At 38.8% G+C, this 21,943-nt stretch overlaps 6 protein-coding genes across 8 annotated transcripts in view; 4 read left to right on the forward strand and 2 right to left on the reverse strand.

Moving 5' to 3' along the window:
- flna (filamin A, alpha (actin binding protein 280)) overlaps positions 1–1,841 on the forward strand; it is a 43,737-nt gene extending 41,896 nt beyond the window's left edge. For 2 of the 3 annotated variants that reach the window (XM_030138063.1, XM_030138062.1), the window contains exon 48: positions 124–1,841. In XM_030138063.1, coding sequence (XP_029993923.1) covers positions 124–308 — 185 coding nt within the window. In that variant the 3' untranslated portion in view covers positions 309–1,841. The remainder of the gene's footprint in view (positions 1–123) is intronic. The other variant, XM_030138061.1, reaches the window with a different exon arrangement.
- Positions 1,842–2,821: 980 nt separating this feature from the next.
- On the forward strand, positions 2,822–7,957 carry emd (emerin). Its single transcript, XM_030139691.1, has 7 exons — positions 2,822–2,942; positions 3,338–3,416; positions 3,502–3,597; positions 5,230–5,264; positions 5,348–5,373; positions 7,271–7,345; positions 7,427–7,957. The coding sequence occupies exons 2-7, from the start codon at positions 3,338–3,340 to the stop codon at positions 7,617–7,619; spliced, it is 504 nt and encodes a 167-aa protein (XP_029995551.1). The 5' UTR covers positions 2,822–2,942; the 3' UTR covers positions 7,620–7,957.
- Positions 7,958–9,304: 1,347 nt separating this feature from the next.
- LOC115423015 (ninjurin-1) lies at positions 9,305–12,638 on the reverse strand. The gene is made up of 4 exons (XM_030139690.1): positions 12,470–12,638; positions 10,965–11,199; positions 9,698–9,833; positions 9,305–9,616 (listed from the first exon to the last, which is right to left on the reverse strand). The coding sequence occupies exons 1-4, from the start codon at positions 12,530–12,532 to the stop codon at positions 9,532–9,534; spliced, it is 519 nt and encodes a 172-aa protein (XP_029995550.1). The 5' UTR covers positions 12,533–12,638; the 3' UTR covers positions 9,305–9,531.
- A 1,740-nt stretch (positions 12,639–14,378) lies between these two features.
- On the forward strand, positions 14,379–15,194 carry mrpl49 (mitochondrial ribosomal protein L49). The gene has a single exon (XM_030139689.1). It carries the CDS (start codon positions 14,412–14,414, stop codon positions 14,937–14,939), a length of 528 nt encoding a protein of 175 aa, XP_029995549.1. The 5' UTR covers positions 14,379–14,411; the 3' UTR covers positions 14,940–15,194.
- Positions 15,195–15,722: 528 nt separating this feature from the next.
- Positions 15,723–19,393, reverse strand: haus7 (HAUS augmin-like complex, subunit 7). Its single transcript, XM_030139414.1, has 9 exons — positions 19,285–19,393; positions 18,625–18,740; positions 18,449–18,513; positions 18,273–18,334; positions 17,544–17,731; positions 17,287–17,398; positions 16,903–17,115; positions 16,242–16,353; positions 15,723–16,141 (listed from the first exon to the last, which is right to left on the reverse strand). Exons 1-9 carry the CDS (start codon positions 19,339–19,341, stop codon positions 16,080–16,082), a joined length of 987 nt encoding a protein of 328 aa, XP_029995274.1. The 5' UTR covers positions 19,342–19,393; the 3' UTR covers positions 15,723–16,079.
- A 168-nt stretch (positions 19,394–19,561) lies between these two features.
- las1l (LAS1 like ribosome biogenesis factor) lies at positions 19,562–21,860 on the forward strand. Its single transcript, XM_030139413.1, has one exon. The coding sequence runs from the start codon at positions 19,595–19,597 to the stop codon at positions 21,311–21,313; it is 1,719 nt and encodes a 572-aa protein (XP_029995273.1). The 5' UTR covers positions 19,562–19,594; the 3' UTR covers positions 21,314–21,860.
- The last annotated feature ends 83 nt before the right edge of the window (positions 21,861–21,943 follow it).

The following is a 21,943-nucleotide window of genomic DNA, read 5'->3' on the forward strand; positions in this document are numbered from 1 at the left end:
TTTTTTCTTTAATTATGGAGAAATATGTCTGATTCACACTGGTCTAAGTGTATGGAATCACACTGGTGTCATAGTACTCATATGGAACTGGGTCTGATAATGTCATCTGTGTCTGTTTGACAGGGCGTAACATGCTCCTGGTTGGTGTGGACGGTCCTAAAGTCCCCTGTGAGGAGATCCTAGTGAAACATTTGGGCAACCGTCTGTACAACGTCAGCTACCAGCTCAAAGAGAAGGGAGAGTACATCCTGGTGGTCAAGTGGGGAGATGAACACATCCCTGGCAGCCCCTACCACATCACTGTCTAAACCCCCGCTCTGCAATCAGAAACTTATCATACCACTGTTTAAAACAACTGAAACCATATCTAAAGTCTAACCAATCAATGTTTACAGCTCCAGTCCCTCCCTTGTTTAAAATTCAACCAAGTACCAAGTACAAAACAGATTCTCACATCAGTGTTTACCCTCAGCCAGATTTCTGTGTTTTAAAATCAATGCTTCAACACATTTTCACTGTTTCCTTCAAGGCTTGTTCAACCCAGTCTGGTCTCCCAAAGATGAATGCACATATTCCCCTTTCTTCATCATTGTCCTCACCACTTGTTTCATTCCTTTCGCTAATCACATTCTTAGGTAAATATAGGGAGGAGAACGATGCACCTTCTTTATTACTGTAAACTAGCAGTCATTTGTGCCTTAGGCTTTTTACATTATAAGTCATGGACATATGTGGACGTAGTGGCCCCTAGATTAGTCTGAACTAATGCAGGGCGATAAAATAGCTTAGCGAAGTGTAGCAGCGTACGTTTTGGCACAGCTGAGCCTAGCATTGAATGGAGGGTTACTGTTTACACTGGAAGAGCTACTCTTATATTCATAATAATGGATTCAGTTTTTTACAATGGGCAATGACAGGACTTAAACCAAAGAGAGTCCGATATAATATTGCCTCCCCAACACTTTGATTTAAGTCCTTTAATTGTGCACACAAAAGTGAGATGAATGGCTTGTCTTCTACTAATACAGGGGTAGTTTTTGTAGTGTTGATGCTCAGCGCCGGCCCAGTCCACTCCAGTGTGTTTTTGTTCATGCTCTTTAACTAATACAGTTGTTTACCTGCTGCTAGTGTGAATCCAGTTTTAGGCACTGCTGTTCTTGAAACCATATTATGGATTGGAGTAGGGAACTGCTGACGTAGATTAAATTAGAGCAACATACTGTATGTGAACAGACGGGAGACTGTTATCACCAGCCAGAAGATTGGAACACATTTCACAGTAACTTAACGTCACTTGTGGTTTGTCTCACACATGCTCTCGCAAACACCGCTGCTGTGTACCTAAGCTTTCTGTGTGTTTAATGTGTGACACCAACATGTGCTCTGCATGTTCATAAGGTTCTAAAACACTTAAGATACGGAAAGCCTCAGATTCAGAATGACATCAATTTAAGACAGCAAGACATGATGTGATGTTACTGGTGGTTCACTTCTAAGTATGGAACTTTTGCATCTAAATTAAAAAGGTTTAAAAAGGGAAGTTTCTACAAGTTGTGCTGGACAGAAGGGCTGAAGATGATGATGATGATGTGGTGTGTCACGTCCCAAAACATGACCAAAAACAAAAGAGAACAGATGTTGCTTTGTTTTTCAGCTCAGTGTTTGTATCTCACCCCTTCAACCATTCACCCCCTTCCTTCTTCCTTCCAGCTCGCTGTGTGTCTGCTCTATATTTGAGAACAAAAAATGAATCTTGTCCTCATAAAAAAGGCTTTAAAGTGTTTGTAAGACAGTATTTTGATACACAATAAAGTTGTCTAAGTATTTTTCTGTCAATCTAATGGGTGTGTGTTTTGTTTTTCCTTAAATTTTGTTTAGTGGAAATGAACTAATGTACAGTTTTTGAAAAAAAAAAAGTAAATAGTGGGTACTGTGATCACACATACACAATCCATAGACTTATAACTATATAGGCTGTGTAATATATAATAGACATGACAAAAAAAACACGCATTAACAAAATAGCAGACAGTAATTGAAACTACACACTACGCCAAAGTGTAAGGTAATCACAATATACAATAATCAATGCACTAAATCGATTACATACAGCAAATGAGCCATTTTTAATGTTCAGTATTTCACTTATGTTGTGAAAGCATGCTTGCTGATTATATATGTATATGTTTACATTTTAATGAGATTAACTTTTGTGCATTAACCAGTTGGCTTTGGTTTGTTAAATGCAACACGTTCATTATTAAATACTATAAATTTAACATAATAGAAACATACTGGCTTTCACAAAGTCTGATCGTGTTATATTACATTGCATGACACATTTTGAATCTAAGGGTGCGATGCATTGACAAAGTGTATGACCACATATGTTTCCACTGAGTGGAAAATGTGTATGTTACTGGAGTCTGCAGCCAACGCCCTTCCTGGAAAACTGCGAACTTTTCCATATTAGGTCTGAGCCGCTTTCAGGCTCCAGGGGCCGCTACAGGACTGGACATAAAACCACTCCGTCCACTTCTGACTACAGTGTGTGGAGGTGACACACTTGAAGTACTAAAGCCACTGGATAAATTATACAACTGCTGCACAGATATAGAGATAATAGATGCATGGTTTAGTTTAAGTATAGTAAGAAGTATAGTAGTGAATCCTGACACACTGCCAGAAAATAGTCTGTAATTATTCTTATTTTTAGACCTGCAGTTGGTGATTATCTGTATTTTTGATGTTTATATTTTCTGGATGTTCGTACGCTTTTGTTGTCCGTGAAGGCAGCAGAAGGTGCGCCGTGTTACGTCATCCAGATGTTGCCAGGAGACGTTCACGCCCACTTGGCTGCTCCGTAGACGATTCAAGCTCGTCCTGCTTCTTTTCGCTGTACATTTTCAGCTCACAACTTTTTCTACCTGTCTGTCTCTAAGGTAAGCACTGTAGAGCAGATGTTGTATTCTTCGTAACTCCACTCAAATGATGTGCAATGTCTTGTTTTATCGCGAGGTGCTTATTACTGTACGTGATTCCCGAAAAAGCCGCGAAGTCTGTTTATCTTTTAACTGGTGTACCGAGGATAAGGTAAGGACGATGTGTTATCCAGGGGTCAAAGGTCGACTTTTACTTCTACAATAAGTGGTTAAACTTTGTGTAGCGTTTCTTATGTTGCTTTTACTATCAGTGGTTGTATTTGCGTTTTTTCCCTAAGTTTTCCTGCTTGGTTACAGTCTGTCCGTTTGGCGGTTAGCTGAGTCTCCTCCTCCTCCTTCTCCTCCTCCTCTTTCATACTATTTCACATCATATCTGTTTGTTTATCCCACTAAAGATGTCTTTGAGTGAGAAAACTGATGAGGAGATCATGGAGTTGCTCGCAGAGTACGGCATCAAGCACGGACCTATTGTCGGTATGAACTCACGACAGACACTGAGCCACATGTGTGATATCGCGATATCATATCACTAAAGATTGATGTACTTCTGCTGATATAGACTCTACCAGAAAACTGTATGAGAAGAAGCTGGAGAAAGCCATGGCAGAAGTTCCAGAAAAAACCTCCTCTGATAAGACCTACTACAGAGAGGAAGGTAGGTGTTCTGCAGACAGGTGACAATTAAAATTTCATTTCATTTTATTCATTCATTCTAATCTAAATGATTGGAAAGGGGCAGGATGAAGAAAACTTATAACATCTGCCCCTTTCTTGAAACATCTGCTTACATCAGATATGTTGCCATTACAGTTATTACAGTAAACAGTTTACCTGATAGTCAATGCAAATAAAATAAATCCAACATCCATAACTTGAATTATGTCATTACATGCTTTTATAAAGCTTCTCTATTCTTTCCCTATACAACCTCTTAAACTGAAAAATATTTGTACAGCTCTTCTCTTCCACTGCCAAAGAATTCCACATCCTGACACCCACAACAGAAATACACATTTTCTTCACGTCAGTCCGCACCCTTTGCTGTTTAAAATTAAACCTCCTTCTATGTTCTTCATCCTGTGATACTAAAACAAATAATCTCGGCAAGTTTGCAGGCAAAAGTCCGTTTCTCGCTCTAAACACAATCAGCAATGTCCTTAATTCAACCAACTCTTTAAACTTAAACAATCCTGATTTAATAAACAACTTACTTGTATATTCCCTGAAATTAACATTATACATCTTTCTTATTGCTCTTTTCTGTAATAAAAACAATGGTTTTGTGTTACTCATATGTGTGTTTGGACTGGGTTGTGTTATATTTATTGATGCAAGCTCTACATTTTTGTGACTGGAAATAACTTCACGAATGAACATACTGCTTGAGTTAGTGCTGAATCCAAAGTCCAGCTCTAAATATCTTTGTTTTTTACTGCTTTGCTCTGAACTAAAAAGCAGCTTTCGTTAAAATGACAGGCATGTACTGTAGGGCAGGGTTGTAACGAGCATACTTAATTATCTCTCAGTTCTTCAAGTAAGGAAATATGTGAACAGGTTTAAACCCCAAAGAAATCTGAAACAAATGGCTTCTACACGTAAAAGTATTTTGTGTGATCTTTTTTACTTGTTACACTTCTGTATCATACCTAATATATTGACTAGATCTAATACATAATTGTGATTATGCAGACTCCAAAATTTTGTGGCTGAGTGTGTTTTGTTAATATATGTGTCTGAATGTGAATGCAGCAAGGTGTAGCACTGTTGTCCAAACCAACTTCCCCTCTGGAGCAATAAAGTTTATTCTGATCCTGACCTTGATTGCTTTTAAGTGATATTGTGGTACATATCCTTCAAACTATAATTTTTTTAGACTAAACTGGACTTTATACATTTCTAGACTGTCTTAGATCATCTTTCGCTACACACACACCTCTGTCTTTTTCTCTGTGCAGATGAGCCCATACAGCTTTGAAAATTTTCAATTTTTTTTCCCCAAGTTTTTTTGTTATTATTATTCTTGATGTTGAAATTGACAAATGTATATACATTGTCAGTATGACCTTGCTAAAATAAACCCTAATGTTGGCCTAAGACTTTTGCATTTGCAGTAATATTAGCCACCAAAGAATTCCAGAGCTGGAGCTTTCCTTGTCAAACCTGCCAGTTGGTGTTCAATCACTATGAATAATTTATGATTTTCTCAACGTTCTGTCACATTAAGCACAACAGAGCTGATATTGTAGTATGTTTTTAGGGTGGTGACATGTGTTTTCTTTGTTTACAGAGGAAGAAATTACCTACATCACATACCGTAGTCCGGTGAGTTCGATTGTGTGCTTGTTTGTGTGAAATGACCCTGTGTTTGGCTGAAAAGTAAAACCATTTTTGTTTCCTTTTAACAGGTTAGACATGAAGGTTCTGGAGACACGTGAGTGCAGCGTTAATTGTTCATTCATTTTCTGAACAGCTTAATCTTCTTGAAGGAATGCCAGAGCCTGTCCTGGCTACCTGGCTGAAGGGGGGGTCTCGCCAGTTCATGGCAGGGCTACTGTAATTGTTTGTTATTTGTTCACAATAGATATGCATGATTTTCAGATATTTATCACAGAAATAGTCAAAGTATAGAGTAGAAATGCAGATATTTGATTAATAATCTGTTGAAGGTGGAACTCACAAGAGTAAAAGCACAAGCTCTGAAATATACTCAGAGAATAAAGGTAATAAGTAGTTCTGTGGGTGTTTTTGTGCAAAACTGTTGAGCCTCATGTCATCCTTTAATTCTCCTGATCTCTGGCGTCTCATTAAATAGACACCACCTTTTCACCATGGTTAAGTTTCCATCAGCGTTTTTGTCTTGTCATCTCTTTTATCCTGTCATACATGACATTCACTGCTCTATACATTAAGGGGTTGTCCTTTTTCTGTGCTATTGATGATATTAATCATAACAATACACTTTATTTGTATAGCGTTTTTCATAGAACTCAAACATACTTTACATACAGCAGATAAAAACAGAAACCAAACACATTAAAAATAGATAAAAAGCAGGTGTAAAAGGCAGGTATACAAATAATTGGTAAACAAAAAATTGATATTCATAAAGGTGATGTTGTCCTGATGTTGGCAAGATGCAATGATCTGGGTTTCATCGTGGAAAACCTGGAGAATGACTGACCAATTTTCCAGTCATGGAAAACAGGGAAAATGAGAAAAAAATGTCAAATGTCCTGGAAACGTTCAAGTTATCCTGGAAAATTATTTATCTTCCCCCTGCCTTGTGACCTTGTGTGCCTAAACTGAGATGAAACAAAGGAAATTGTTTTTCAGTGATTTATTGAAAATATGCAAATATCTTTAGAGGAAGTGCAGGAGAGAAAGTTGAGTTGGGAATTGCCCAGTTGAACACTGGAACTCCAGTTTCTCAGGCTAATGAAGTGCTACGCTGTAATCTGTGGGTGTGTTTGCATTATTCTATGATACATTTGTCATAATTATCTTTCATAGATAAATTACAGCCATAGACTGCACTTTAAATGTCTGAGTAATAGACGTAGAAACATTGTGGGTAAATGCAAGTTACAGCTGTAGAAAAGAACACTTCCAAACAATGAGGGGGACAGGGGAATGGATTAGTGTATGATGTGATAACTTGTCTCTGTTGCAGCTGAAAATGTCTTGGAAAATAATTCCAGGGAAAGAGTGGGAACCCTGAATGATGCAAAAGAGAAAATAATCATAGTCATCACTGGCTGCATTTTAGGTGTGTGTTTTGAAAATCTAAGGAATAGAATGAACAGATATTTGTTGAAATGTAGGGCGTAAAAGTGAAGAATTGTCAGAAAATACAAATACCTGGGAGATCTACTTAACCTTCAACCAAACACCTAAACTGCCATGAGAGACCAGAAGTATCTAAAATGTTGAATAACTTCTGAATCACTAATCCCATCAATACATTTTAATAATTCAGGTCAAATGCAGGTTCTCGGCTTTTTATTTTCATCAGATGTGCCTTTTTTGGCCGTTCAGAGGCTCTGTAGTGAACATGGAAACAACATCTTCTGCAACATTGATTCACTAATAAAACCCATGTAGTTTGACAAATGTTAAACTACATGGGTAGTTATGTTCAGGCAATGATGTATTTTGCTGAATAAGTCACTTTTTGCGGTTTTCTCTGATATAATATCCTTGAACTTTCACTCAGTTTTCATTATAGTCTTCATGATAAGTAAACTAGATACAGTGAAGTACTTTCACTGAAAAATGCTGATGGTATTATTAGAAATAGATAAAACAATAACATATTTGTATCGCCTCAGGCTGAAACAGAGAAAAATCGCCGAGCCAGCCGAACAACAAGACGACAGTGACAAGGAACTAGTCGATGACACAGAGTGAGTCTTGTAACAAAAACTGGATACTTGTTAAAGCAAAAGGGTAAATGTCTAACACTCACGTTCCCACTTCTGTTTCAGGACCCCGATCCTGAGCCAGACCACCACAACAGTCAATCACAGTGAAGTTCGATCCAAACAACCGGTAAAAAGGGCAGGAGGCTGTGTTTGGAGAATGTTTCGACTGCTGCTGATCTTAGCTTTTTTAGCAGGAGTCTCCTACTACGTCTTCTGTCATGTCCTGAGTATGGAGGGTGACGCTGGGACTGAATGATTCATCTGAGTTTTCTTACAGACATACAATGCATTATGTCTCTGCTGATAATTTAGTGGAGATTCCTCTGTTTTTACCCCTTGTATTACTTGACCACTGAAAAAATGCCAAAAAAGTAATGGCATATTCTATTGAATTGATGTCCTTTAGCTTGAATTACTGCACATGTAGGTTGAGTGCAGTTTTCTGTCGGTGCTTTGTTACATTTGACGTCTTTTATGCACCTTTTCTAGCAGATTTGCTTGGAATTGTGAGATCTGCTGATGTAGGCCAGGGAAACAGCTTTTATGTCGGTCGTCTGCATTGTATTAATAAAAAAATGTATATTAAAACAGAAACATTGACTGAGCAGTGATTACATCTGAAGGACTCAACAATGTTCATATGAGACAAAACCAGTTAGATGAAGAGAGAACACAAATATGGATTGACAGAACTATAAAAATGTGTTTAATTCAGCAAAATTACATGCAAAAATAGCAATGTAAAGCAATTTTATACAAAATAGAGGTTTAGTTTGTGAAAAATGTGCAAATTCTGTGCATTTGATAACATTCACTCAACACAGTAAAGGTCCTACAGTAGTGTCTGAAACTGAAATGAGGCACAAGGTAGAGGGGTTGAAATAGTGGGTCAATCTTGGTCCTTATACAAACAAAAACCTGAGTTCATTTAAAACAAGGTTGTCAAACTTATTTTAGATCAGGGGCCACATTCAGCACTATATGATCTGAAGTGGGCCGGACCAGTAAAATAATATCAGTAAAAAAAGTAAAACTACATTATGAAAGTTTCCATCTACACCATTTCCTTTAAAAATGTGAATCACATTAACCTGAAATGTCTTAAGAAAAATAAGTGCAATTTTTACAATATGCCTCAGGTTATCATTTACACATTGTCCATTACAGCTTACAGATCACAGTGGATCTACAAATACACAGAACGTTTAGTTACAGACAGAATATTGATAAAATTGCACTTCCTTCTCGTTCATATTTGTTCAGATTATTCACATTTTGTGTAAAAGTTTAGTTTGTAAATGTCAACATTTTTATGTAATTTTACTTTTTACACTAAAACAAACATTTGGAGTTGTCATTATTTATAGTAGTGTTTTTCAACCTTGGGGTCACGTGGAATTCAAATGGGGTCGCCTGAAATTTCTAGTAACTGATGAAAATAAAAATTAAAACTTACTAATAAAAATATATGGTGAGTTGAGAGAGACAATCACAACACATAAACGACGTGACAAATTGTGAAGCTTAAACTGAAGCATTGTGGTACTGTTTATCTTTCAAATGTTCATTGTGGTCAGTTTCAGATGCTGCAGCTCTTTCAGAATTCATAGTTTGAGTTATTGTTTGTTCAGTATTAATTGTCAGCCTTGTAAATCCAAGCTGGACTGACTGTACATATCCTGACCAAGGAAAATAAAATTCTCACTTTGTGCAGTAATCTACACCTGGCTTTTCTGCCTCCGTCCATAATAATATACATTATATAGACTAAATGTCGTCTAAAATTAACCTTTATTTGCAACATAGTATAGCAAACTATTACATGATCAAAAACAAATTAATTTTAGCCAAAAAAAAATGTCTCCGTTTTGAATGTCTGGGGTTGCTAGAAATTTGTGATGTTAAAATGGGGTCACGAGCCAAAAAAGGTTGGGAACCACTGATTTATAGGTTATTATGTATTTTACTGGTCTGGCCCTCTTTATATCATATTGGTCTGTATGTGGAACCTGAACTAAAAAGATTTTAAAGAACATATCTTCAGTGTAATTTTTTTTGTATTTCAAAATTCATTCCACGTGCCGGATCAAACCCTTTGGTGGGCCGGTTTTGGTCCACGGGCCGTATGTTTGACACCTGTAAGTTGAAAGGTCGGACATGGGGTCAGGCTAAACACCACCAGTCATGTTAAGTTCACCAGGCAGAAGAGAAAGTGCCTGGTCTGGTATCTGCATCACAGGAGCTACAGCGGACCTGGGAAAAAGCAGAAAAATAAGGTCACAGGGGTTTTTACAGCAGGAGGAGGGGCTATTAACTATGTCACATGACCCATACCTGGCTGTGTATCCCTCAAAGCCAAGAGCTGTGATGAATATGTTGATGAGGACGGTGAAGAAGACGAAGACAGTGGCGACGTTGTTCATCCTGTTCAGCTTGGCGTGTTTTCTCACATCATTCAGATCGTATTTCACTGAAACACACACACACAAAAGAATAAACAAATTCTAAAAATGAAGTGATAAATAAAAGAAATCCGAGCAGGTCCCATTTGTTCTCAGAATTAATGAAAGTCTTAAATTTGACATTTGATTTTTGACAGCAGTAAAAAGACTTAGAAATACTCTGAAAGTCTTAAGTGAAAGGGTCACTAAATTTGATGGAATGGATCCTGTTATACAGATTTTACATATTTGTAAAGTGAAGCTGTTGTGGGTCAGATATGACAGGATCTGACATTAACTTAAGGTCCCAGTTTCAATATGTACTGTGTTCAATATATTATGGTTATGATGTAGGGAAAAACAAGACATGAAATTGTGTGATAGATTTGCACATTTTTGTTATTTTGTTGATTATTTTCTGATTTCTATTAGTTTCAACTGATTTTTGCTCATTGTTTTGTTCACTGTGTCCATTTTGTTGACCGATGAGTTCATTTTTATTAATTTTTGTTAATTTCATTCATTTTAGGAGATTTTGTTCATTTAATGGACTAACACGTTCATTTTTAATTGACGTTTGCTGATTTTGTTCATTTTTAGGTGATTTTTAGTCTTACTTTTTGTCCATTTTGTTGACCATGAAGATTTTAATTATTTTTATTCAGTTTGTTCAGGATTTTGTTCATTTTTTAGGTGATTTTTGATCACTTTCTTCACCATGTCATTCTTTTTTTTCCATTTTTGTCTGTTTTGTTGACAAATTTGTTTATTTTTGCTCATTTTTTTCAAGACATTTTTTTTTAGTAGTTTAATGCTCTTGGTCAATCTTTGAAATGTGAACGAGGGACATTGTGTCAGTATGTGACACTTGTTCTCTGTAAATGAGTTGCATGAAACCTGAAAAACATGCTCTTCCTGCTCTCTGAAACATTACGGATTAACTATCCATCTATTAATGTCAGCTTTAAACAGATGTTTGGTTATAGATATTTGTTCTGAGAGGATTCTTGGACCTGCTCAAAACTGAATTTAACAGACACTGAAGGTAGGGACAGTATGAAGGGGTTAAAAGTAGGGGATTTTATGTTTTAATCCTTGTATCTGACAGAACGCAAGCCCAGTTTGATGAAAATGAAGATGTAAATGTCAGTGTCACTTACCGATAAAGACGAGCAGCAGCCCCACTATGACCTGTAATGTGATGGACAGAGACAGCAGCACAATGAGGGGGATGTAGAAGCGGTACTGAGGACCCACAAAAAGAACTGTCTTCAACTGGGATGAGTTGGCCATGAGCAAAGCCACGTCCAGCATGCTCTGAGCAGCACTCTTCTTAGTGGCATAGTGATTTATGTTAATGGGTCGATGTATTTTGCCGCTGGCATCTGTGTATGCCTACGAGTCAAGAAATTAGAAAAGATATCACAGAGTCAAAGACAGAACCTTTCATCCACTGTTGGATACATACAAGTCCACCTTCTGGAACAAACTGTCACCACTTTATTAAGTCACATGTCTGAATGGTTCTGTACATATGGAAAATTTCCATGTGTCACTGTGTTTTGTTTCCAAGCTGTTATGGATTTTGTTGCTAAATGTTCACAGGTGTGGTTTGTAGAGGAGAAGAGGGAGTGGCAGAGCAACAGGTACTGACTCACCTGGGCTCGAGGAAGACAAATAGAGAGATGAAGAGAAGAACATGGCATAACATGCTTTCACTGACAGACGTAAGAATCTGGGGAATTTGTTAAACTGATTTTGTGCTGAAAGCCCACTGGTATTCACAACTTCAAGTAACTGTGGTATTTGAAAGCATGCACAAGCTAAACTGCTCTCCTTCTGCGCTAAACAGAAGAAAGTTGCAAGTGTTAAGGTGGTAAAAAAGTGTGACAATGTCCCTACACACCAAGCCCTACGTGTACCCACATCAGCTGTAAAGGCATTTTTCTCACAGCCCTGTCCAATCCTGTTGCAGGAGTAGGAGAGACGTCACACCTGGGTGCAACTGCCTGAGGCACAACACTTTTATTCATCTCTGCAGAATGCTGACAAGCAACAAACACAGATTTCAGACTGTGTTATGTCACCTTTGGCATCTCTACAAATAGACTGTAGAGCACCAGTGGGATCCAAAAGAGGATAACAAGGGATGATTTAACCATCATAATATGCCATGCTTTCCTTTTGCATATTATAGTTTTTCATTTTCCATAGTCAATAATATGACAAAACATATTAGCGATAACCCAACTTACAAGCCATGACCCACCAGGGCTGTCGGAGCAGTAAGAGAAAAACCCAGGACCTGGTAGTAGTTAGTAAAAATGTGAAATACAGAACAGGCAGCCTCTACCTTATTTCTATATTTAAAAGTAAACAAGGTATGACAATTTAGTTTATACAAAGCAGTATCTCCAACAACAAGTTTCACTGTGGCTGCACTCAGCCTCAGTTCCTCTGATAACAAACATCTGCAGCTTCAGCCTTTGACGAATCTAACCATATGTTATCAATTATTACCCAGCCATAAACATGTTCAGTATAAGCTTACTACTGGTCAACTATGATCCCCTTTAACACTAAGCAAAATTAAAGAATAGAATAGAATAGAATAGAATAGAATAGAATAGAATAGAATAGAATAGAATCTTGTCCTGACTCTTACCTCTATGTCATTCATCTTATTCAGAGCTATATTCTCGCCATTAAGCCTGTGATCCCGCTCCATGCTGTTGCCTTTCACAATCTGCTCCTCTGCTGGTGATGTCACAAAATGTTCTCAGAGAAAGTTTCAGAGAATGGGAGTCGACAAAACCAACACGTCCTGTAGATCCAGTTACAAGGACACTCAAAAAAAAAAAAAAATCCCTCCCATTGTCACATCCACATTAACACCGTGGGTGTTTCTCTCTGGTTGAAGAAACTTCCTCTTGAACTGTTTTTATTATGTTGTGCTGAATTTTTTTTTAAAAAAGGAAGAAGAAAAAAAGTGCTTCCCTGTTTGGCTCAAAAACCGTACTGTTTATAATGATACATTTTTAATTACCGAAGGAATTTATAAACTACAAGAGTTACAAACTGATTACACAAGATGCTTTTTCAAAGGCATGCTCCAACAAACTAACTGATAATCTTTCACTGCATCTGTTTTTCAACACAACAAAATAATAAATCATCATTATTATTATTATTATTATTATTATTATTATTATTATTATTATTACTATTCATTTTTTAAAAAGGACAGCTGTAGCATCTTCTATGCGGTTGATATTTTTTGTGAGTCTGTATTTAAATTCTACTTTTCTTTGAGTACCATCTTGATTTTTGTGCAAGATTATTTAATAAACAATTAATCAATTAACTATATGGCTTAAGTCTGTAATATGCAGAGGTTTAATAAGTAGGCCTATGCTTCTATGTCTTATTGAATTTACACCTTAGTAGTGTATTAGAGTTTTAGATTTAGTTGAAACCAGTGCTGTTATACAATTAAAATTTTTAATTAGATTCATCACAGGGTTGCTGTGGATTAATTTCGATTAATCACGATTAAATATCATTCATTTTTAATCTATATTAACTCATGTTTCATTTTGCCTGAGCAAACAGGCTCAAGAAAAAAGGGAATATATATGCACTTAACATGTTTATTAAACACCTTCAACAGTTTCAACAAAACAACTTGAAACAGCTGTTCCATCTTGGAGTTTTTTTGTCCTCATATTTCCATCCAGAGGGCCAACATGTTATGTAACGTCTTCCATCTTTATGGGTTGGTTCTGCTGCCTGTCACTACGGGATCAACTGCCCATTTGCATGTGCACATTGGTAACTCTACTTGGACAAACTGTCCCAAATGTGTTGCCAGAGACATTCAGAGTCATTCTGTGCTGCAGGGTTAATTGTGTTAAAATTTTTAATCAAATTAATCATGATGATGGATTAATCTGCGTTAACGTGTTAATTTTGACAGCCCTAGTAGAAGCAGATGGTTGCTTTGACTAAGGTAATTTTGCCCCTCATATCTGATATGCTGCTACATTAACTCTTTAAAACCTGACGTGTCATCGCTGACACACCCTGCACATATGCAGTTTGGATGGCTGTAACTCTTTCACTGTTTGTGCGAGTGGAAAAATTCCAATGGTTTCTAAAACCTGAGACGTTGCGCTTTATAGGTTTTATTGGGTCCCTATAGTAATTTCATTCATGCCTGTGCTAGAAGCTGGAGAAGAAGACATTTTAGCAGTATTATAACATGCAGTAAATTGTGAATAATTGCTAGATTTTGAAAGATCTGGGGGAAAAAGTGTTCTGGAAAAATGGGCAAACAGACTCACTCACAGCATATTTTCTAATCTTTTAATTTGTCAAAATAAGAAAAAAAAAAAAGTCCAGGCAGACCATTTTAGGTTAAGGGTTTAAAGGATTAAAACAGTTTTCTCTCCTTATGTTGAGTTATACTTTTTACTCCTTGTTTTTCATTATTAGATTTTACTTCCAGAGTGCATTATAACATTAACCAGTAGGGGGCAGTGCGCACCACAGCCGCTCCTCCTCCTTCTTCCGGCCCTATCACTTCCGCTTGTTTCCTCTCTGACAACATGGCGGCGTGCTTCACTCTTCAGCCCGTGATGCTCCGGAGGACTCTACGGGGAGCCCTCAGCCTTCCCAGCCGGATACCGGTCGCTCCTGCCGGTCTTCGGTTTAACTCTGCTGCTGCTCCAGAGGACAAAAAGCAGGTGATAATAGAGTCTGCGGAGGAATACAAGTTCGTAGAGCGGCTCATCCCGCCTACACGGGTCCCCACACCGCCTCAACACGCCGGTCCGACCCCGTCCGGCTGGACCCCTCCGGCAGACTCACCCCCACCTCTACCCTACATGATCCGTCGCTCGCGCATGTACAACATCCCTGTTTACACGGACCTGACCCACGGTAACCGCATGATGACGCTCGTGCGTAAAGTGGAAGGTGACATCTGGGCTCTGGAGAAGGACGTAAAGGACTATTTAAAGGAGGTGACAGGGAAAGAGCTGCCGACACAGGTCAACGAGGTCACTAAGACCCTGAAGGTCAAAGGTCACTTTGATAAAGAGCTGAAGGAGTGGCTGGCTAGTAAAGGCTTTTAACTGGGGTGGTGAGAGCAGTCTCAGCCCCTGGAACTGTCCCAGCTGTCACCCCAGGAGCACAGGGTGACCTGACCATCAGCAGGGTGTCCCATCTGGACAAAGACCGATGATCCAAGATCAAACTGAGTCTGTCTGGGACCACATCATCATCCTGGACTCTACTGAAATCAGAGACCTCCTGCACTAATGGGATTATAAAGAAACAATGTAAATATGTGTTTGTAATGTCACATTAAATATACAAATTAAAACTTTCTGCTGTGTTCTTTAAAGCATTTGGGACATTTGTTCTTTCTGTGTAATGGCTGTTGCTTTGAATTGAGGCATCAGAACCTCTGAACTCCTTCTCTGTTATACCGTCCCAAAAATATGACCCAAAGTAGTCAAACATCTTATCCTGGCAAACACTTGAAGGGTAAGGTGGAAATATTTGTGTCTTATGAAACAAGGATGTGTCCACTGTTTAAAACTTTTTAGTACTACAGCTCTTCTAAACACTCAAAAAGCCTCAAATCAACAAAGTGAGTTTACAAAAATATAGGAGGGACAACTGCTGTCAATATTGATTTATCATTCCTTACATTAAGTTTGGCCTTAAAATTGTATTTAAAAAGGACAGTAGCAGAGACTGGTGTACACATAAACCTGTATCTGGCAGGTTCATGATGATTTATGTACAGTACAATCAAGGTTCTCAAATGCTCTTGTATGCTCATTATACTACTCCCATTTCTGCTAAATGATTAAAACAAGCATAAAAGAGTAAATTAGTACATCTCAGTCTGCTGGGATTACAATATAAACAGATTTATTCAAAAATTCAATGTGAACAGAAAGAATTAGTGAGAAGCCACAAGTTAAATTATGATACAATTAGTCTAATGCAAACTGATCCTCACTTACTGACCAGTTTAAACCTGTGCAACACCTCAGTCATGTGACACAGACAGCGGTATGGGCACTCTGCTAAAATATCTGCAAAGTACCAGCGGCTGCTGGTAATTATTAACATACAAACTCAGGGCAAACCCTCTTATATCTGGAATAGACACCCAAGTTTTCATCAGTGGTCTGAGGTTTTTGGCCGGTGTCTGAGTGCCACAATGTGACGAGACGTGCCATCTGTGCTTATGAGCCTCGCTACGAATGAAGTAGGGAGAGAAAGTCTCTGTAACGTCTTGTGAGTTCCTCCAACTGCTCGGCTGCAAAAGACAACAGAAGCCAAACAAATAAAAACAATTCACACAACATGCATCACACTTCTGGAGTGGATGTGCATTTAACAGTAAAGCATTCACTTACGCAATGTGCGCTTCTCCCCTCGACTCCAGTAGCGAGGCTGCATTTGCAGCTTACTCACATCGTCAGTCATGGACGCAGATGCTTCTGTGATTTCATTGAACATTTCTAATTCCTAAGAAACACATCACATGCAAGAGTGCATTAGTATAACTTGTTTGTACAGGTCAGGACAGGCTTATATTTGCATGTTAACAGGTACGAAGTTATAGATAGATAGATAGATAGATAGATAGATAGATAGATAGATAGATAGATAGATAGATAGATAGATAGATAGATAGATAGATAGATAGATAGATAGATAGATAGATAGATAGATAGATAGATAGATAGATAGATAGATAGATAGATAGATAGATAGATAGATATGACTTTATTGGGGAAATTTCACAGTCAACAGCAGCAACATACAACAAACATGTGCAAAGACAGGTAGAAAAAAAAACACAAACAAGTGAGAAATGAAATATAAAAGAAAATGAGAAATAGAGCATTAGAATTAAAAACAACTGTTATAAAGTCTGATGGCTGTGGGGAGGAATGCCCTACAGAATTGCTCCTTCTTGCACTGCAGATGTAAAAGTCTGGTGCTGAAGGAGCTACTCAGGGCCTCTACAGTGTGATGCAGGGGGTGGGAGGGTTGATTAATGTGTGGGATTACCGTGTTGCAGGCCAGCAGTAGCTGATGTACTCTCTGGAAGACGGCCGTCTCTGTGCTGAGACTGGGAGGATCTCGGTTGCAGTAGGCTTTTAAATCTGTTTCATATACATGGGTGAACGTAGCCATTAACTGTTGAAGGTCACTGGCCGCCACACACAAAGCACTTGGAGAGAAGACGCCAGGACTCTGAACCTCTGTAGTCAGAAATTCACACTGAGGACAGGGAAAAAGAAATGGCAAACACATGACCACCAGTGAAAAACACCCAGGAGAAGCCTACATGACCTGGTGGAAACTGCATGTTTCTATTCTACAGTGCTTTTTTGGAGATTAGAGTTAAAGAATAAAGAGTTAAATACTGCTGCTGTGACTTGAGCTTTCTACCTCAGACTGCAGCTGCTCCAAAGCTGACTGTGTCGACTGCAGAAGAGAGGCCACATCAACCTCTTCACTACTTGGTTTTTGATGAGATGACTTGGTGCCCTTGTGCAATGCCCTGTGACGTGCATTAAAAATACATGAGAGGTGAAGAGGGACAAATGTTTAAAGACACTGCCAAAGTGTAAAAAGACATGAACACTGCAAAGCTATAAGAGGATACAATATGTACGTCAAAGAATGGCAAGAGAAAGTTTACGTACTTGATGTGAGCAGGCCATGGGTCAAGTGATGGTTTCAGAGTTTGTGTGAGCAGGGGAAGATTCTCAGCAGCAAAGAGTTCATTCAGCAGAATCTCTTCGTCTGTTTTGAACGGTGACTTCCTGCAGCCTGGGACTAGACTTAAAAGCTGCTCGAAGAACTGCAGCTGTTGGAGAGGACTTTGTTCACCCTGAATGAATGGTTGGACAAATGGTGCAAAATATTACATAGATTCTAAGTGTTGTGATAGAGACAAGTTAGGTGATTCTCTACTAACTCGCACAGTTCATGTCATGGATATTGTTGGAAGAAAAAAAAAAAGAACTTAAAGCATGTCATGAATTTATCATACCTTGAAAAGTGCTTAAGGTGGAAGGAGCTAAATTTCATCATAATTATGTTTGTCTGATAACTTAACAACTGGTTATTATGTTAGTGGATTGGAGATAAAAAACAAAACGTGTAATACGGTATATGCGCTTTGTTTTTGTAATCTATATTTAATGAGTGTTTTTGATATTCATAAAACATATATATTCATAATCTGTCAAATCTTAAAAACTGAAATACATTTAAAAAGTGTGTGGAGCAGAGTTTTAGGGTTTTGCAAGGTCACACAAATTTTACCGAGGTTTTCACATGAACATTTTGGATGAAAATTAATGACACAATCTGATGAGCCCAAATCCCTTTCTTTTAAGTGAAAAGACCATCATAATGAAGCTTCTCACCTTGATCAGATCCAAATCATCTGCTTTGCACAACATCAACTCCTGCCCAAGTGCAGCCATATCTACAAAGAATCAGGCAACTTAAGTAGCTTGTCTCAACAAAAAATTGGAGAAATAAGGTGTCTGTTACTACAGTTTAATAAAGTATGTAAACCACTGAAACATAATAATGTTACCTTTATTTAAAATGTCAGGAACTTTAGATCTTATGGACATCTCCTTGGAAAAGTTTGGGTTGACACTGTAAAGTTACCACAAGGCAAATGGTTTATTTTCTATTACAATGTAATTATGACTCTTGATATTCAACCTAGATGGACCAAAAGCCAGAGTTTCAGTTATCTTATTTCACCTGCTGCAGATCCATGCCAGTATGTCAGTGCGGTGCTGAGAGGGAGTACACAGGAGCTGCAGCTTACTGTCAGACTCCTGCAGGAACAAGCCTTCTACCAAGGGACAAGATGCAGCCTTGAACAAATAAAGGCAGATAATTAGATTTTCAGATGTTGTTAAATGACGATGTACCACGATCATATGAACTGTAACCAAATCTAAGTCTGAGTTTTGGACAAATCTCCTTTCTCCCCTTGCTAATCTACATTTTCCAATCAATTACGTGTGTATATAAGTAAAGACATCATTATGATAAGCTTGGCTTACATAGACTATAACATACATAACCCATCCAAAATTAAATGTATCTAAGACTAAACTGACTGTAAAACTTTGTAAGGACTTGCATATATCAAATGGATGTCAGAAGGGCAAATTATACGTTTGATCCAGGTTAACCTCGTGATAGACAACAGGAAACAATGATATTGATTATTGTAATAAAATCATATCAAGACGCTACCAACGTATTATCTCGTGATAGTTACAACTTTACAAGTAACGAAGATAAGTCAATGTTGAATAATGTATCCAGATTACATTAGATTTGGTTACAGTACCGACGTTTCACAAAGACAAGTATTATTTCGTAATGTTTAAAGCCTTTTTTAAACTTTACCTGCAATAAATCATAAACATTTTGAGCAAGTTGTTTTTCTTTCAAACCACCCGCCATTTTGCTGCTGTTCGCCGTCGGCCCCAAATGACGTTACAAATGAAGACGAGGAATGATTATGTCATTTCCTGGATGTGATACTATCGGTAACTATAGAAATGTGAGCTACGAACATTTTTACACCACAAGAAATAGGTATTTTTAATACTTGTTCAAGAAGGGAACCTTCAGAAGACAAGAGTTTACCACCCTTTCGCCTGTACATAAACAGGGTGTATCCGTGAGTGACCTGTGAGCCCCTCCCGCCGTTGAAATGAAGAGAAAGAACTCGGTGAAGAAACGCCATGTGGTAGCATGGATCAACAAAGCTGAGTGGGACCAGGTACTGGAGTATCTCTACTCAAATGATCCATCCTTACAGAAGTACGCTCTGCAAAGGATATCTGCCTGGAAAAGCAGATATGCTAACAACTCCCCCGTGGCCGTGGACTGCACCGCCGACCTGGTCAGGTGTCAGGTACTGGACCGGTCAGGACAGCTGGACGGAGATGACCTGGTCCTGCTTTACGGAACAGCCATGGTCAGGTTTGTCAATCTGATCACTGAACGCCAGCAGGGGAAAGTTGCACGACCACTCAGGCGGCTGGCTGGCAAGTTGAACATCCCAGAATGGATCGTGAATCTAAGGCACGATTTTACACATCGGAAACTCCCGACCTTGAAGTGGTGTCGAAAGGGATGCAAGGCGGTTCTGGAGTGGCTCCAGCAGGAGTACTGGTCCAGACAACTGGGAGGGGGCTCTAATGAGGAGGCGTGGGAATCCCAGTCAGATAGAGATGATGAGGAGGCTTACTTAAAGTCCCAAGACGATGAGCTTCTTGCAAGACAAAAAGAGGTGGAGGCTTACAAGAATGCACGTGAACTTTTGATATCTTATGAAAGGGAGCAGTACCAGGGCTTTGATGGAGTTTCTGAATATAAAGAAAAGAGGTGCTCACCAGAACCCTTTGCAGAAATGAACTGGATTCTAGCTGAGATCAAGCAGCTTGCTTTGGACTCAAGTGACCTGCTGATTGATGTGCTGTTGGAGGATGGATTTCTGGTGCCTACTGTTGAACAGCTGGAAACACTAGGCTGTGACCCTTCTAACAACACCAGCCCCTCTGCCCCCCGACTCCCTCAAAATTTCTTGCGCTTTTGGCTGCCCCTCCTGAAGATGCTTAATTCACCATCCTTTATTCACCTGCTTCTGGAGAAGCTCTTTATTGAACTGAAAATGCTCTTCACTGAGCCAAATAATCACAAGGCTTACTATATCTCTGCTTGGATCTCTGAAGTTTTCATTTGTAACACTAAAAAGTTTGAGTACCATTTTGAGACAAAGGGTCAGAAGAAGGCCAGAATCAAGAGCAGTATTTTTGTGAACCGCATCCAGTTGAGGTGGCAGCAGCTGCTTTCTGCATGCTTGGATGCTCCATGTGTTAGCACGCCTCACCTGCTCAAATTAATCCTGGATGACATGGAGCATCCACTTCCTGTGGAAACCCGAGAGAGGCTGCTGCTGCTCTCCTCCATCTACACTCAGACCACACGGCCAGAATGTGACACCACTCCACAGCAGAAACAACAGCCCATATACACACTTGATAGTTTACATGAGAAGCTCCAGCACTCAAGACGATGGCGATCCAGGGCAGACTTTGAGAGGAGTGAGTCCCCTCACGATTACAAGTGGGCAGATGCTGAGGCAGAAAAAGCAAAGTTGCTCAGAGGCTCTCCATGGCAAATTTGTGCAGACAAAGTTTTGTGGAAAAACTATCCCCTTGGTAAGGTACCTGGACAGTCAGATGACCCTTCATGCCTCATGGTGGACACCTACTCAACGATGACTGTCTTTGATCAGCCAGTGGAGTTGGAGAGCACAGCACAACACAATGTCCCAGGAGTCCCAGCCACAGTGAGAACAACTGAAGGCATTCTTTGGAACCACAGTGACGTCAGCAAGCTGAAATCTGGCCTGCAACTTTTTTAAGATGATTAATGATACTGTGAAATGCAGGTTGTAAGGGGCAAGTTCAGTTTTGATCTGATGCTCTCTATGGTTTTGACACTTGAGACCAACACAAACACAAATGCTCAGAACAGGTAAAGAAAAGAGTCAGGTGTAGAATGTGTATTTTCTCTGGATGTTGGAAGTTTGCAAAGTTTTTGTAAAACGAATCTTTATGATGTCATTAATATAGGCCTATGTAATTGACCAAGTTAAAAGTGAATTGTGGTGTAGTTTGATACATGTGACACATGGTGTATTGACAGTCAGGTGCATTTTTCTTATGTTGCATCCATCCTTTTTGTGAACTACTTAGTCCTTGTGAGAAGTATGGGGGTGCTGGAGCCTATCGCGGCTACCAGTTGTTTTTTTTTTCAGCTATTTTTGTTTTGTTTTCAGAGGGTTTCTGAATATATGACATTCAGTTAAAATGGACTGGCAAAATGCATATTGTAATGTTAACAACAGAAGGTGTTTTTTTCTGTAATGCATTATGGATGTATACTAAATAAAAGCCTTTTGTCCTTAAGAAATGCGCTGTTCCTTTAGACATTAAGTAGCAAAAACAACCCTAAATTCTTACTCAATTGCACAACCCTCCACAGGCTCTTA

The sequence above is a fragment of the Sphaeramia orbicularis genome, chromosome 7, assembly GCF_902148855.1.
Source record: "Sphaeramia orbicularis chromosome 7, fSphaOr1.1, whole genome shotgun sequence".
Classification (NCBI taxonomy): domain Eukaryota; kingdom Metazoa; phylum Chordata; class Actinopteri; order Kurtiformes; family Apogonidae; genus Sphaeramia; species Sphaeramia orbicularis.

Excerpts from the sequence above, each read along its gene's own strand:
- las1l (XM_030139413.1), top strand. The coding sequence starts at position 19,595 with ATGAAGAGAAAGAACTCGGTGAAGAAACGCCATGTGGTAGCATGGATC.
- mrpl49 (XM_030139689.1), top strand. The coding sequence starts at position 14,412 with ATGGCGGCGTGCTTCACTCTTCAGCCCGTGATGCTCCGGAGGACTCTA.
- emd (XM_030139691.1), top strand. The coding sequence starts at position 3,338 with ATGTCTTTGAGTGAGAAAACTGATGAGGAGATCATGGAGTTGCTCGCA. Across the intron at positions 3,417-3,501 it reads CAAGCACGGACCTATTGTCG|ACTCTACCAGAAAACTGTAT; the intron begins GTATGAACTCAC and ends CTGCTGATATAG. Across the intron at positions 5,374-7,270 it reads CATGAAGGTTCTGGAGACAC|GCTGAAACAGAGAAAAATCG; the intron begins GTGAGTGCAGCG and ends GTATCGCCTCAG.
- LOC115423015 (XM_030139690.1), bottom strand. The coding sequence starts at position 12,532 with ATGGAGCGGGATCACAGGCTTAATGGCGAGAATATAGCTCTGAATAAG. Across the intron at positions 11,200-12,469 it reads ATAAGATGAATGACATAGAG|GCATACACAGATGCCAGCGG; the intron begins GTAAGAGTCAGG and ends CTTGACTCGTAG. Across the intron at positions 9,834-10,964 it reads GCTGCTGCTCGTCTTTATCG|TGAAATACGATCTGAATGAT; the intron begins GTAAGTGACACT and ends TGTGTGTTTCAG.
- haus7 (XM_030139414.1), bottom strand. The coding sequence starts at position 19,341 with ATGGCGGGTGGTTTGAAAGAAAAACAACTTGCTCAAAATGTTTATGAT. Across the intron at positions 16,354-16,902 it reads TACTGCTGGCCTGCAACACG|GAATTAGAAATGTTCAATGA; the intron begins GTAATCCCACAC and ends TGTGTTTCTTAG. Across the intron at positions 16,142-16,241 it reads AGGGGAGAAGCGCACATTGC|CCGAGCAGTTGGAGGAACTC; the intron begins GTAAGTGAATGC and ends TGTCTTTTGCAG.